At 48.0% G+C, this 14549-nt stretch overlaps 1 protein-coding gene across 1 annotated transcript in view; it reads right to left on the bottom strand.

The window, feature by feature from the left end:
• The window catches only part of sls (sallimus), a 208793-nt gene that overhangs the window by 145865 nt on the left and 48379 nt on the right, over window positions 1–14549 (bottom strand). Inside the window, exons 78-84 of the mRNA XM_084590954.1 lie at window positions 14176–14344; window positions 13909–14052; window positions 12842–13030; window positions 11811–11974; window positions 10772–10901; window positions 2793–2932; window positions 991–1198 (exon numbers count right to left, since the gene is read on the bottom strand). Coding sequence (XP_084447080.1) covers window positions 991–1198; window positions 2793–2932; window positions 10772–10901; window positions 11811–11974; window positions 12842–13030; window positions 13909–14052; window positions 14176–14344 — 1144 coding nt within the window. The remainder of the gene's footprint in view (window positions 1–990; window positions 1199–2792; window positions 2933–10771; window positions 10902–11810; window positions 11975–12841; window positions 13031–13908; window positions 14053–14175; window positions 14345–14549) is intronic.

The raw sequence follows: 14549 nt of genomic DNA, 5'->3' as shown, positions 1-14549 counted from the left end.
ATAAATAAATAAAGTCGGCCATTCTTCATAGACGAATATGTCACAAAAAATGTTCAAGGGAGAACCAAACGATCCGTCAATTTTGTGTTGCCCAGTTAGCCCGCGCAGCACAGTTTTCCCCGACTAAAAGCCAGCTGTCGTTATCCTTTCTGTCGATTCCTGCTCGCATTTTTGTGAAACTTTAACCCAAAGAGCCTTTACATTCGATGTTAAGCTTGTGTAAAGGGCTCAGGTAGTGTGCCTGAAAACGTTTTCTTTTTATTTATTTTTTTATTTTTACCATTCTTTGTACCCTCTCTTCCCATCTTCATCTCCCCGGTTTTCCTCCTTTCGACGTGTAACAAGTGAGTAGATTTGAAAGACCGGCTAAATTTCTCGCCTTTTCATCAAATAGTTTCTATCAAAAAGATATCTGCTCATTGTTTACAGGTAGGGTGCTCGCCCTCACTTGGCTTGCAGGCCTACGCGGTTCCAATGTCGTGTGTCTAGCATTAGGCCTCTGAGGCAGACTCTCGCTTGCTCGCAGGACAGCATGTCGCACAGCACTCCACAGAAGTTTTACGCCGACTGTACAGGTGCGGCCAAAATATTGTTGAAAAATTTTCAAAATTTTCAAAATTTTCACGAAATATCTTTTTTTTTTTTAATTTCACACGCGTTCAGTGGGGAATATATGACGGTTTCTCGAGTTCGTATAAGAGCGGCATTTGTAAAGTATGTGTAAGGAACTTCCTTATACTAACTATAGGCTAAGCGCGAGAAAAAGCTTTTCGCCAAGGGGTGTTTCGTGCTATTACAGCCGGGACTGCACATATGCGAACTGTAGAATTCTTGCCAGTAACGACGGACGTCTTCCGTTGACGCGGAACCGTAAGAAAGGAGTGCAGCTTCGCCTGTATTCGACGCTGGCATCGAAGACGCTATAGCGGGCTACCAACGCGTACCAGTGAGGTTCACGGCGTTTTTGCTTTAGCCGGCGTCGTCGCTCACCTTTGACCTCCAGTGTAACTTGGATGCTCTCGGCGCGACCCCAGCAGTTCGTAGCAACGCAGACATATTTTCCCGCGTCTTCGACGGTGACGTTGTTGATGGTGAGCGTTGTGGTGACCTCCTCTTGAGACGTCGGAGTCGTGCTCACCACCACGTCTCCTATGGTTGTGCTGACGGGCCGACCGTCCTTGTACCATGTAATGTCAGGCTGGCAAAATGGGAACAACGTTGCAATCATTCGGCGCACTTCACATTTGCACATTTACAAATCCAGCAGTACTACTGGGTAATCCATTCCACCTGGAGTTACGACGATGCCTATGACGCCCAGCGTGGACGCGGAATTTCGGTTCCAGGGGCGGGCTTGTCAAATGAAAGCAGCGCAGGCAGTGCACTGTTTACCCATAGAATGCCTCACTGACTGTCAACTGAAACTCGCCTGGTCATGCGAAATGATACTGTCTTCAGAACTGCTTCGGTGTGTTACGCCTGCCTTTCCTTCAGGTGTCATCTTTTGACCCCGCCCCCCCCCCCCCCCCTCTCCCACCTTTTTTTTTTTTATTCCCGCGAGGCTCGAGCGCGGGCCCTCCAATAACAATAAAAAAGCGAAAGGCATCAGTCTTTTGGCACATTGAAAGGATGTCAGAGATTTTCATGCAGTATTTTTAACAAAATCAAAGCTAGGTTTAAATATTTCACTACACAGTGTAGAGAAAATTTAAGAAAAGTGCTAGGGCTGATTGAGAAAGCACTTTCACTAGGCGTGCAGCGTCGCGCGTCCCAGAGCAATACGTTCGCTAATCCACTCAGCCTTACTTGCAGTCTACGCCTAATAAAGCGTAGGCTTATGCACAGAGAAAAATACTATCGCTGGTTGCCAGCTCGCCGCAAAGATGGAGCGCGTGGCAGAAGGGCCGGACGACGTGCACGGTTACACTGGTATACTGACTGGTCAGCTTAGTGTGAATGAAAACATCGACTATACAGAGGGGACGAGTAATACCGCTGTCACACGGGCATTTCGAAGGCCCTCGAACCGACTTCCTATTGACTCGAAGGCCTTCGAAAGCTGCCACACGGGCGTTTTCAATGGCCATTGAGTCGATAGTCTATCGAGTCAACGGAACAGCTCAGAACTCTATCGAGATCTCGAAGGCCTTCGAACATCGCGCAAGGTTGCTAGCGTTGACCCGAGGAGCGTCACGCACACACCTGCACAGCGCCTTTTACGGTACAAAAACGTGAACAAGCGTTATTATTTTATATCTTTAATTTACACGGTAAAATATTAATACCCGTAATAATTTTAAAATAGCATCGCTCTTTTTCTAGGCGTATTATTTATGTAATCTCGACTATTGTAGCATGCGCCGCCGAGAAAAACAAACACAATGAAAAGCACAGTCGTATGAACAAGGTATGAACACCTTGGTATGAACGCCAACGCGTTAAAAAAAAGTTGTCCTTGAATAACAACTAAACACCTGCAGTTACTAAAAAAAGATAACAGTTATATTTTATTTTGCATTTATAAATATATTTTAGTTCTTTAAGCAAAACCGAAAGCAACGATAGTGGCGCCATAAAAGTTTGGCGCCAAACACCGGAACTATTTCAATAGCCTTCGAGTTTTGCCGTGTAGCAGCTGCACAACTCCTTCGAGTTCGATCGCGATTGAAAATCTCGAAGGCTATCAACTCAATCGCCTTTGAAAATGACCGTGTGACTGGGGTATAAACCGAAGCAGCGGGGCGACAGTGTGTCTGTGCGGTGGAATCGCGGCTCAGGACCTGGGTGCTCACCCTCGGTGATCCAGTGGCAGTTGCCTTGAAGTCCACCGTATGACCTGGCTTAGCAGAGCGCGACTCGGGCTGCTTGGTAATCTGTGGAGCCCGACCTTGAGGACCCATGGCGCGCACTGGTTCCTGTTCGGTCGTTTTTCCTGTAACAAGAGCACGACACTCCGTTCTTGTAGCGCACCAACTTAGCGTAAAACGAGATGCACAGGGTCATCTCGTCATCTCCACTCCAATGCCGTCTACCCCCAGCGCACCCATACGACAACATTCCAAAAGTCATTTTTTTCTCCGCACTGCCCTAGATTGGAACGACCTTCCTGACCACATCGCCTCACTAACCGACATTCATCATTTCAAGATTGCCATCGAAAGACATTTTTTATTGTAACCGCCGTACTCCAAGCCCACCCCTCATGTAATACCCCTTAAATGGGGCCTTTGAGGATTCAATAAATAAATAAATAAATAGATGTTTTGTCGTCAGTGTGAGTTCAGAATTTAGCGCTGATTTAGGTCGACGTGTGCAGAGCGGGTTTGACTGGTGTCACGCTCTGCTGGAGTGCGTGGCGCGCTCGGTGCCCGAACGAGGGAAATGGCAAAGCAACCGGATGGACCCTAGCGCGCCACTCCTGACTGCAGCTATTAGAAAGTTTCAGTTTACCGTAATCCGCGATCCGCCACCGCGCGTTCTACTGCGCATGCCAGAGATCCCCTTGACGCCGATAGATGGCGCCACATACTCGATGTCGGTATGTGAAATTTAACAATGGAGATGACGCATGTGCTGTATGTGGAAACTCCAGTGAAACAATTGACCATATTATACTCGAATGCAATGGTATCCATCCGGAAGTTGATGCAGGCGCAATCACTGTTCCTGAAGCTCTGGGGTTTAGAGATAACAATGGCCGTGTGAATAAACCGGTGGTGGAAACTAGCAAAAAAACGGCTGGAAGATTGGTGGCTTAAAAGCAGAGAAGTGACATAATGTTAGTAATATAGGAGCAAAATTTAATAAATAGAATGATGGTTTAGTTAACCATTCTAAATCTATAATTAAGATATACGGAGAAAAATGAGCATGATAGCTACTGCTACCACCCCGCTTCAAAGGGGACGCTCCTATATTCCATCCATCCATCCGGTGTCGGCACATAGACCTGCCGCGTCGGGACCAATGAGCCTGTGCCCACGCGTGGTAGAGGGTCGCGGTGGCGGATCACGGTAAGTTAAATCTCTATTAAATGCCCCACACGGACTCGTTTGCATTCAGGCAGTTTTCCAGGTTCGTGTTTGTCTCTGACAAAAGAGATAGCTGTAAGTATTTTGAAAGAGCCCGTACATTGACTACGTGCACATTACATCCGTTATCAAAAGGGAAAGTTGACAGCCAAACGCGTATGCATGACAGATGAAGGTGTGGCACTCGTTTAAGAACACAATCTTGGCACCGAAGGCAGCCATTGGCTTTGGGACCTCCTCCTGTATTTACCAAAATCTTTGTATTCAGTCATTGCTTGAATAAATTCTGAAATAAATTCTGAATTTTGAACACTTTCACAATGCAGCTGAGGTGCTCTTTGTGGCATGAGTTTTTGTCGTTTATCAAAAAGGTTCATAGAATTGCACAACAGTAAACCCATATGCGAAAGTACGCCAGCTATAGCTTCTCCACGCAAATGAGATGACTCAGCGTTGTTGAATCATGCGGTCAGGAGCGACGAAAGCTGTAGATAACGCTTACAGTTTGTGTTATCTCTCATCATACGGTCAGGAGCGAGGAAAGCTATAGATAACGCTTACAGTTTCTGTTATCTCTCAGTATGAGACTTGTAGCATCTTAGCATGGGTCGAACCAGATGCGTGGGTGTTATTAGGTGTCAGAAGCAACGATGCTTTTCTTAGTAACGTTGCAGCCGAGCTTATTTTCGTTTGTTTAGATTTTTATTTTGTTTATTTCCGGCGGACTGTTAGGTTCCTTGTTCCTTAGCTACCATTGGGGAAAAAGGGTTATTTACCACTGCACATCTAAAGGGCATGCATAACGCTTTGAGACGTGTACTACCTCACGTGTGAGGAATATTAAAACGGGGACCAGTAACCTCATAAAGACACGTATACATTACGGACATGATCTGGAGAAATCCAGCGACGTATGAAGCATGACTGCTTATTGAAAGAAAGAGTGAAAAAAAAAAAACTTCGTCACAACGGGAACATCTATTCGTTGCTTTGTGGTCCTTTCAAGTGCATTGGTCTCTTTTCGCGCTTCTTTTACTTTTCATGTTTGGCGATTTCTGTCGGTTTGTCCGTGGCTCCAAATTTAGCCCAAAGCAGTGTTCATCATGGTGGTGTGCCACCTTAGTAACTCAAGATGGCGTCCACCCTAGGGTCCGAGGTTAGGACTGATGCTAAACGGTTCGTTGGGTTAATGCACACAAGATTGCTAGTCGAGTCGAGGTTTAAATGTGTGGCGTAGTCGCACCGACGACCTCTGGTCATTGCAACCGTAACGGGGGTGTAACTTCCGGCGGCCGTGGCGATAAACTGTTAAATTGTTTAAAGGAAAGGAAAGGCGCATGTATCTGTCACATTTCTCGGTGGAGGCATGAACCGCGTCGTAAGGGAAAAGAGAGGGAGGTGGGAGTCAAAGAAGAGGTGCCGTAGTGGAGGGCTCCGGAGTAATTTCGACCACCTGCGGATCTTTATCGTGCACTGGCATCGCGAAACGTGGCCCAGATATTCCGAGCCCAGGTACTCTGATTCAGTATCCGAGCGGCTTAACCACCAAGCCACCGTGGCAAATATGGCGGGCGAATCAGTAGAAGCAGGAGGACGAGGGTGGTACAAAACGAGTCGTCGTTGCGTGCTCAGCATGTTGATACCCGAATTTAGAACCTAGGAGTGAAACTCAAACGTGCCCACCACTCAGTGGGGAACCGCTTTGAACAGCTAATGCTCTTCAATCGAACGCCGATCGGTGGCGCGCTCAAATTTATATATTGATGTCATTACGCTAAAATTGTGACCTTATGGATGGTAATAGAGAGCCCGGAGTGGTGTCCAACAATTAGTTGGGTTCGTACGCGTAAAATTAAAACTGTAAATCTGCTCTCATTTTAATGGGGGAGTCGCGCCATCGACCTTTGGGGGCCCAAAATAGTCAAAATTCGCGTTTACAGGGGAGTGCGAATCTGGCGAACCACTGGCCGCAGACACATGCGGGTGGTATCAAACGATTCGTCTCGTAGAGATCTATGCGAATTGAGATAACAGCGTATGATCTTGCATTTCAACACCTATCGGCGGTGGCTGCATTTTGTTCCGAGCTTTCTCGCCATGACACAGGGGGATTTCTGCCAGAATGTGTCTATGTGTACTGTGAACTTCCTACAGCGACGCAACACCTCAAAGACGAGGAATATGTATCTGTAAATACATTTTAACGGGTTTTACAGACTTGCGACGTTTTAAATGTCCAAGCTGGCAAAGGTATACGCACACATACACTTTAGATTGAACGTAATGAATGTACCTACGCTCGCATGAATTGCTTCTAACGAAACCCGTGATACGGCTACGCAAACGTACGCATTAGTAGGTATATTCTCCCACCTCCATAGATCACCGCATTTCTACCGCAAGGGTATGCCTATTTAATGCAAAAATAAAGACGATTAAAAGAAAAAAAAGTAGCTATATTTTTTTCTGAAACGAACACTACATTTGCTAAGCTTATGAAGCGGAACAAACGCTAATCCCCGCAGATTGGCAATTGGAAATACCATTTTAAGGTGTTTAAATAATCATCTTATTAATGACATATTTTGTTACCACCCGTAAGCTGCTTGTGGGTTTCTTAGCAGTAATGTTCGACTGGTAATGACGTATTCTGTTACGCCCGTAAGCTGCCTGTGGTTTTCCAAAGAGTGACTGCCGCCTACTCTACTAGTGTTTGCCGAAATTATTTAACCAGCAACAAAAATAGTGGATTCTGGTTCCCGCTGGTGTTCCAACATGCGCACTTTCCTGCAGTATTTAGCGCTACATTTATTTTGGACAGCTTTGATGACATGGAATGAGGAAGAAAGGAAGGAAGGCAACTGGGATTATTATGTAACGAGAACACGTGGGTGGTTACATTTATGTACAGTAGTATACCCGGACTTGGGCACGTTCTCACTGCGGCAGATTTTTCTCGAGATAAGACAGCGACCTCTTGCAAACAATGTGTTGTCTCGAAGGGTTCCAGTGCTGTCCACCTGCCGAGAAAATGTCTTTCAAATGCACGCATATCTGTTTGTGACATTGTTCCCACTGTTCGTGGACACGCACACAGTCACCGCTCGCCTTGATAAACGTTTATTTCCTTACGCGCGTAAGTGACACATTCGGATGAGTCTCAGGAGAATCGAGAGAGATATACGTACTGTGTATTCAGTATGGGCCTCAGCTGCGTACAAGTGTCCCTTTGTTCAGTGCGCCCATGTCCCGGGTCATGACGACCATCTTTGGTAGTCGGTTTCATCTTCAACGGCAATCACAAAAATGGCCAGCCAATGAGGCTTATACGCACTAGTTGCGCACCAGCGTATACCACCAAGCTGAGCTGTAGTTCTGCGCCTTTGTGGAGAGCATGTGGCGCGAGAACGAACGTGAATGGCAGGTTTTCAAGAAGGTCGCCTGCTCAAACTACAGGGACCGCGTGTGTCAACGCCCGGCGGCTCGTCTTTGCAAGTGGAACTTATCAGTCGTGAATGCCGTGGAATGCATTTGTCACAGTGATAAAAGGTTGCACAAGGGTTATGTTGAGGTCGTCCTTCTGGTCTGCTCGAGAATCCCTCATGCTCTATGAACGTTTTTCGTGGTGAAAGGTGTATACGTGGAAACTGGTACGGCTGTAGTCGGATCATCTGCGAAGCTGCGTAATCCTACGTGGTCTTTTTTTTTTTTTTTTCCTGCAAGTCACCGTGTACCGCTGAAGCAACAAACGATCAAGGATTTGAAAATTTTCAGCAATGGCTGTTTGGCCTGTTATAAACAGAACAGGTGCCCACTGGGATCGCTTTTTCTCGACCATTTGCAGGTTAAACTAAAGACAGCTCGTAGCTTCATAAGGTCTCATGGCCACTGCCTAGGATTTGTGCGGAAGGCGCGACGTCGTTTAGACCACGCAGCGTCTCAGGCAGCCGCTTGCAAATCTTCTTGAACTTCCCACGACAGTATAGTCCCCCATGGCAGCTGGCGGCGGATGACATTTCGCCTTAGGCCCTAGAGAGGCTTCCTTCCCTATTGTAACGCATGACTTTGGCATGGTGTTTTGTCCTGTTTTCCGACGTTCCCGCTGTTAGTAAAAAGCTTTACTGTGGCCAGTTCCTGCAGGTGTCTAGACATCTGCATGTTCCTCTCGTATTGTGCTATTGCCTGTTTTGTTTTTTTTTTTGCTTGTCTTTTTTCTTTTCACTTGTGTGCTGCCTGATCAGCCCGCTTCGTGCTAGACGTTCTTTTCGTGAGGCAGGCGCCGCTTTGGTAAATGGAGCCATGACTTCAGGCCGTATGCATAATTTTGTCACGTGTATATTCATATTGATGCGTATGGCTTTACATTTTTCCAGGTCCCTCTGGCACTCGCCACATCCGTATGCCGCTCCTACAGTGCTATTGGAGGACCGTTCGAGATTAGGCTCTGAATTTTGACGCTCACGGAGCGTGTGTGTGAGGTCGCACCCGACGGGGCCCGTTATCTTCGCCGCGTGCTTCGTCGGGTCAGCTTTCCTTGCTGAGGCATGTCAGCTACGTTCTTCCCTTTGACCCAGAGCTACGCGCCCATATCAAAGGCGGCCTTCAGCGGGACCTCGCGATGCATTTCGGATGTCGCATTGCACTGAAGGCCAGCACGCGCTTCTCGTCTCCGTTCGTTATGAGGCTGCGCTCACACCGCTGGGAGGAGAAGCCACTTACTTTGGCGCATCAGCGTCCACTTTCCTCCGTATGCCAGCTTGCTTGTATGCATCCAGCAGAGTTATCTAAGAGATCAGTAGGCTGACTCGGTTATGACTGCCAGACGCGCCAGCGAGGGTCAGACTGATATAGGCGGTTCGCCAGGTTCATCTGCCAGCCATCACCGATTCACCAACACACTTCTCTGCAGGCTTTCGCTCGTACCTTGGCACCATCGAAAGCAGTCATGTTCACATCTGTGAGACGCTTAACTATGTCCTTTCATGAGGTGGCCGACATTACTTGTGGTTTGTCCGATGGGCCGGAGCCGACTTCGAAGGGGACTGGCCTGAGCGACGCTTCCCCTCCACCATACTTGTAGCCATTTTTTTGTACACTGCCACACATGCTTACGTGATCGTCCGTGGCCACGAGGAGATTCGCTCTGACGGCGCTTCGTCGATGCTTCTTCAGGGACAAAACGTGGGCATGCGGCCGTGTCTCGTTTCTGCGACCGCCCCTCTCTCAGCCATGCAGAGGAAGCCGAGCAGAAACGAGGCGCGGGGCGGGGGCCTAAAAGCGTGCAAGTCTCGTATTCAGGCAGGGACGGCCTATTAGGCGGTGGAGGAGACCTCCTTACCAGATTCAGCAGCTACAGCAGCGACTCGATCGGGCACAAGGCATTCCTCGCTTTTTTTTTTTTTTTTTTTTTTTTTTTTTTTTTTTTTTTTTGCACCGAGCTGTGAGAGCAGCACAGCTGTGCCAGATGTAGGCCTGTCTCCCTCACACTTTTAGGCCGCCAATGCTTTTCTGTTTTTTGCATGCTTCGCAGAAATGAAAATAAAAAAGAGTTTTTGCGATCGATTAAAAGGTTATTGAGTTGCATATCAACGCCAGAATAAAAGAGAAATTAGTCGAGAGCAATAATTAAAAGAATAAAAGAAAAAAAAGCATGCAAATGTTCCGAAAAAGTGTGAGTCTGAGAGAGCAAGCCTAAATCAGACACAACATGTTTTGCATAACTTGGCTTTATTGAAATTTTTCTCCACAAGCAATCGCTACAGGTTTCGGCCACTTGGAACGGAGCGCGTTCGCCTACACATCGCCTGGATAAGCTACAGCGGCGTCAACTGCTGCAGTGACTAGCGTGGCGACTCGCGAACGGCTCACCGCAATTAACAAAACAAAACGCAAACAAGGGCGCCCGAGAGAGTTTCAAAACAAGCAGCTAGCGTTATCACATATAGAAACGGCAGTGTAAGGTCTCCTTCTCGACCGGATGGTTAAATGTGTTAATCGCCTAAACCTGTCTAACTCGTCTTGTGGCAGTCCGTCAGTGCCGATTATTCCGGACTCCTACCGCAATGTTGAAACCCGCGATGCTGGCCAATCAGTTCGAATAGGAGTAATAAGCGATGATGTTAATAGCTCCGATATGCGATAAATTGTAAGGCTCCTCACGAATGCACATCTACGGTGTCGCTAACTGACTGAGATGTGCAGTCCTGCAACGCTGGTTGCAAGAAGTAAAGAAAAAAAAAAAAGTTACCGTCGTGAGTAAATATTGAAATGTCAGTATAATATACAAAACTTCACCCTTCTGTTAGCGGAACACAGTTAATGAAACGAATAAACCTGTTAAGCATGAATGGAGCGATTTCATTGTATCAAAAAAGGGAAAATGAACAATCCACATACGTACATTAGTTGCTTTTCTTTACAAAATGCTTTAAACAAGAATAAGGGGTAACCGACTCCCTTTCGAAATGTTTGCTCTCAACGAAACGAGAGAAGATTAGGCGACTGTAAATAAATAAATAAAATATAAATAGAGTATATGCGTCACCACTGAGACGCAAGGGGCAACTCGTTATTACTGCGCAATAGTTAGAGAACGCGAAAGTGAGGAGCCAAACTTTTCGTTGCTGTTTTTTGTTTTCTCTCTCGGTTTGAGCAGCTCGTACGCGCAGCTTTTCGAATGGAGCGCCATAAGCCGCAGCGAGCAAGTAGGCCAGGGCGCGACCTCTACTTTTTGGCCTTACGTTGCACTGTAAGCCGGGCAGAGGTCTCGGCTTGGCCCGAGGCGTTGGTGGCACGACAGACGTAGACGCCTTCGTCTTCTGGGTACGTGTGCCTGATGACCAGAGAGGCTGAGCCTTGGTCTTGATTCATCTGCAAAGGGACAATGCAGGAAGGTACATGAGCGCGTGACCCTTGGCGACAGTGGTCAGAGTATGCAGTCAGGCAGCAGATCTTCACGCGCTTCACGAGGACGCGACATAGCGGTGCGCGTTGCGGCAGGGGCGTCCTGCTTGGCGGCGTGTAAAATGGGAACGGAACTAAACACTGCGGCTGGAATCACGTGAAGTCATTGATATCTTCCTTTTCACCAACGAATAAAACTTGTATATTAGATATGTAGTTTTGCTGGAGGGTAACCACAGTGTTCAACTGCATACCGCACGATGCTTGCGTCAGCAGTACTAAGGCTTCTCTTAGGGGCGCAGAATGGTTTACTTTTAACAGCAAAGAGTTCCGTGCTAGCTATTTTTGATGCAGTTATGTAAAAATGGCGGTGAAAAATAATAGATGAACGTTGTTTTCAGCACGGGAATGCTCTTGATGAGCATTTTACCAAAGGTTCAAGAAGGCGGCCTAACCCGTATTAGCGACGTTTCCGAGAATAGCTCGACGCTCCAGCTTACAAAGTGGTATAGACTTTTGGTATATATTCACATTAAAGTTATACGACGAAACATAGGACGGGACGCCTGTGCCCCGTCTTGTTTGGAGGCTTAAAGAATCTATCAGCAGTAGGCACTCACTTGTGTGCGTCGAGCCACTGACCTCTGGCTCCTAACTCAACCTCTTTAACAAGTGTACTTCTCTAAATTTCTGCCCTTTCAAAGTAGGAGTGGACGCTTTCAGGAATCTACTTCACGGATCACGCGTTCAATAGCGGGAAATTTCACTTGAATCGTGATCACAACGGACACGTAACACTTCGACATGACGCTTGTCCTTGCCTATGGCGCTTCAGTTACAAAGCGACCGTCCCAATACAGTGTTGGTTCAGCTCACCTGAAAGTCGCGGGACTGCTTAATGATGTGGCCTTCGCGCACCCAGATGACCTTGGGCGGTGGCACGCCTCCCAGGGATGTGACGAAGCGTGCGGGCGAGCCCTCGGGCACGGTCAGGTCGGCCAGAGGAGTGACCGTCGGCGGCACCTCGTTCAGTTCGGGCACTGCACAGGGGCAGCCGCTAATCAGTGCCGGTAACACTTTGATGCCTCTGTTCTGGCATTATTTAGAGATACTTATTTACGCTGTCTTCTCGCCGCACGCGCGCCGCATGCTGTAGCTGACCCGCCCGCTGGGCATTGCGATTGGTCTCAACCATAGCCGGACTCAAGCGGCGGCTGCGCCCGCCGCCGCCACTTGAGTCCATCCGTGCGTCATATTACATGTGTGCTGCTCACTCTTGGTTTTAAGTATTCTCGTAGAAAGCGCAACATTAGCAGGACTTGCACGGAAGCTGCGTCTGCGCGATTTTCCTGAAAGCTTGCGTGTGCATGGCCATGAGAGCAGAATTAAGTCCTATTCAAGCTGCGAACGGTCCTCTTTGGTAGCTAAGTCGGCTTTGAAATGGGACGATGGCAACAGGGAACGAGGTATGCAAGAAGTGCACAAAAGTATGCTTCGTCCCGCTCACTTTCAGAACCCTGTTCTTGGGAAACATTCGGTGTTATTCAGAGCACGCGTGCAATGAAGGTGTCCAGCTGGACACTCAGCTATTGTTATTTTCCTATGCAGCTCCTCCGCATGATTTTTCTAACGCAGAGGCGCGCTTAAAGAGAGTATGCCAGCACAAAAAGCGACCACTTCGAGTACAAAACAGGCGCCCCATTTTATTAACTTTTACTCGCATGTGAGTCTCAAAGCGCGCTAATGATTACACTTGCAAAAAAAAAAAGTCAAGAATAATTTTCATCTCAGACGTAGGCGCCGCCAGATTAAGAAGGCGCGACAGATGTGTACCGTAAAAAATTCAATTACTGCAACAGCCCTTCCTTATTACACATGGGGAGGATAGAAGGTTTGAGTAAGCTTACCAATCACTTTAAGGTTGGCGCTGGTAGAGACAGTGCCCGCCGGGTTTGTGGCGACGCACTTGTAGACACCTTCGTCCTCCGGGAACGCTTCGGAGATCTTGAGTGTGAAGAGGTTATTCTCTTGGGACATGCGGAAGTATCGGGACTGCTTCACTTGCTGGTCGCCTCGGAACCATTTTACTTGTGCTCCTACAAGCCACGTGGAAGGGAAGGGCGAAGATTTATGAAATTCTCGCGACGAGCAGAAAACATCCTAGAAACTACAGCCACTTTTTATTTTAATTTTTTTTTTTCAGTTCGAGGAGTGATGCCGTGCATTGTATGGTTTACGCCGCGACCTGTTCAACTACGAAATGGCTAGCGGGTTAGGACGTTGGGGGATTTCCATCGATGATGACTAGCTGCGCTTACAGAAGAATAAAATTATTCACGTGATCGCCAAAAACGCTAATGACCCCGATATCTTGCTAATATCATAGTTCTGCTTTATTTACGTAATAGTCGCTTAGAGAACCAAGAATCAGATATTGCAAATTTTTACGTACGCGCATAAGCTTCGTTCACGAAAGTTGTACGGACGTCTCGCAAGAGTGTCCGTTAATCAGTCATGAAAGTATTTAAGTAGAACGAGAGGAAGAAGATGGATAACACTGTATGAAGGAGCACCGAACAAGGGTAAAGGGGGGAAGCCTCTGTTCGCCGGTCGAGCCAATGTTTCGACAAGTGAACTTGTCTTCGTCTGGGCAGAGCGGTCATCACAGCAATACAAGTTTAAGGCCGTACAGAACGCAATTAAAGCGGCGCGAGGACCCATACTGCAATATTGCAGGGACTGACTGACTTCATGTTGGTGTCGCGTACCGTCAAGTAATAACGCGTAATGAACTGCAGCCAACACGTTTCATTTTCGGCCCATCAATGCTGTCCATGTTCCTAGTGTTGCAACACCACACTGACCACGAGTTACGCAAAATAAGAAAAAAAAAAGGTGAATGGACTGACAAAACGGGCACAATGCGGATGGCAAACACAGGCTAAGGGAGTCAAGAAGTGTCGAGACCACTCACCCGGAACGGCGGGTATTCTGCAGCGGAAGACGGCGCTCTGGCCTTCCTTGACGGCGAGCGGCTTGAGGGGTTCTGTCACCGTGGGTGGCTTTTGGTCTCCAGGCGCCTCCTTGGGGCTCGTGGGCGGCGTCTTGGGCTTGGCGCCTGCGCAAATGCGGGCCAGCGGGAAAACTGAGTCGGGCCGGCCGGGTGTCGAGGGGCGCTGCTTTTCTTGGCGGTCGAGTGGATGCTGTAAAATGGGGTCTATTTGCGGCCGCGCGCACTTACCTTCGATCACCACGTGAGCCTGGCAGCGGGCTTCTCCCGCCGAGTTGATGGCGACACACTCGTAGCTTCCGGAGTCAGAGTCCGCCTGGGCCTCCAAAATGAGCAGCGTGTACTGGTCGTCCTCCTCCACGATCTTGTGCGACACGTCGGGCGTCACTTTCTTGCCATTCTGCGGACAACGGGAATGCGCGCACTCAGCGTTGGCGCCTGAAGCCGACATTTAGGCGCCCCTTTTTTAAACGCTCGCGGCCGCCTGCCTCGTTCGCATAGTTGCACTATGGGCAAGTACATAGGCGCGCAATATACCAGGCAAATTGCAAAAGCCCAAGGTGCATTTAAACCCTAAGGATAAGCCAAGCTGTTCGAACACTTGC

Source organism: Amblyomma maculatum, chromosome 1 (assembly GCF_055883805.1).
Source record: "Amblyomma maculatum isolate TAMU_Amacu chromosome 1, ASM5588380v1, whole genome shotgun sequence".
NCBI lineage: Eukaryota > Metazoa > Arthropoda > Arachnida > Ixodida > Ixodidae > Amblyomma > Amblyomma maculatum.
The sequence above is the reverse complement of the archived record's forward strand: the minus strand, read 5'-3'. Positions and strand labels throughout refer to the sequence as shown.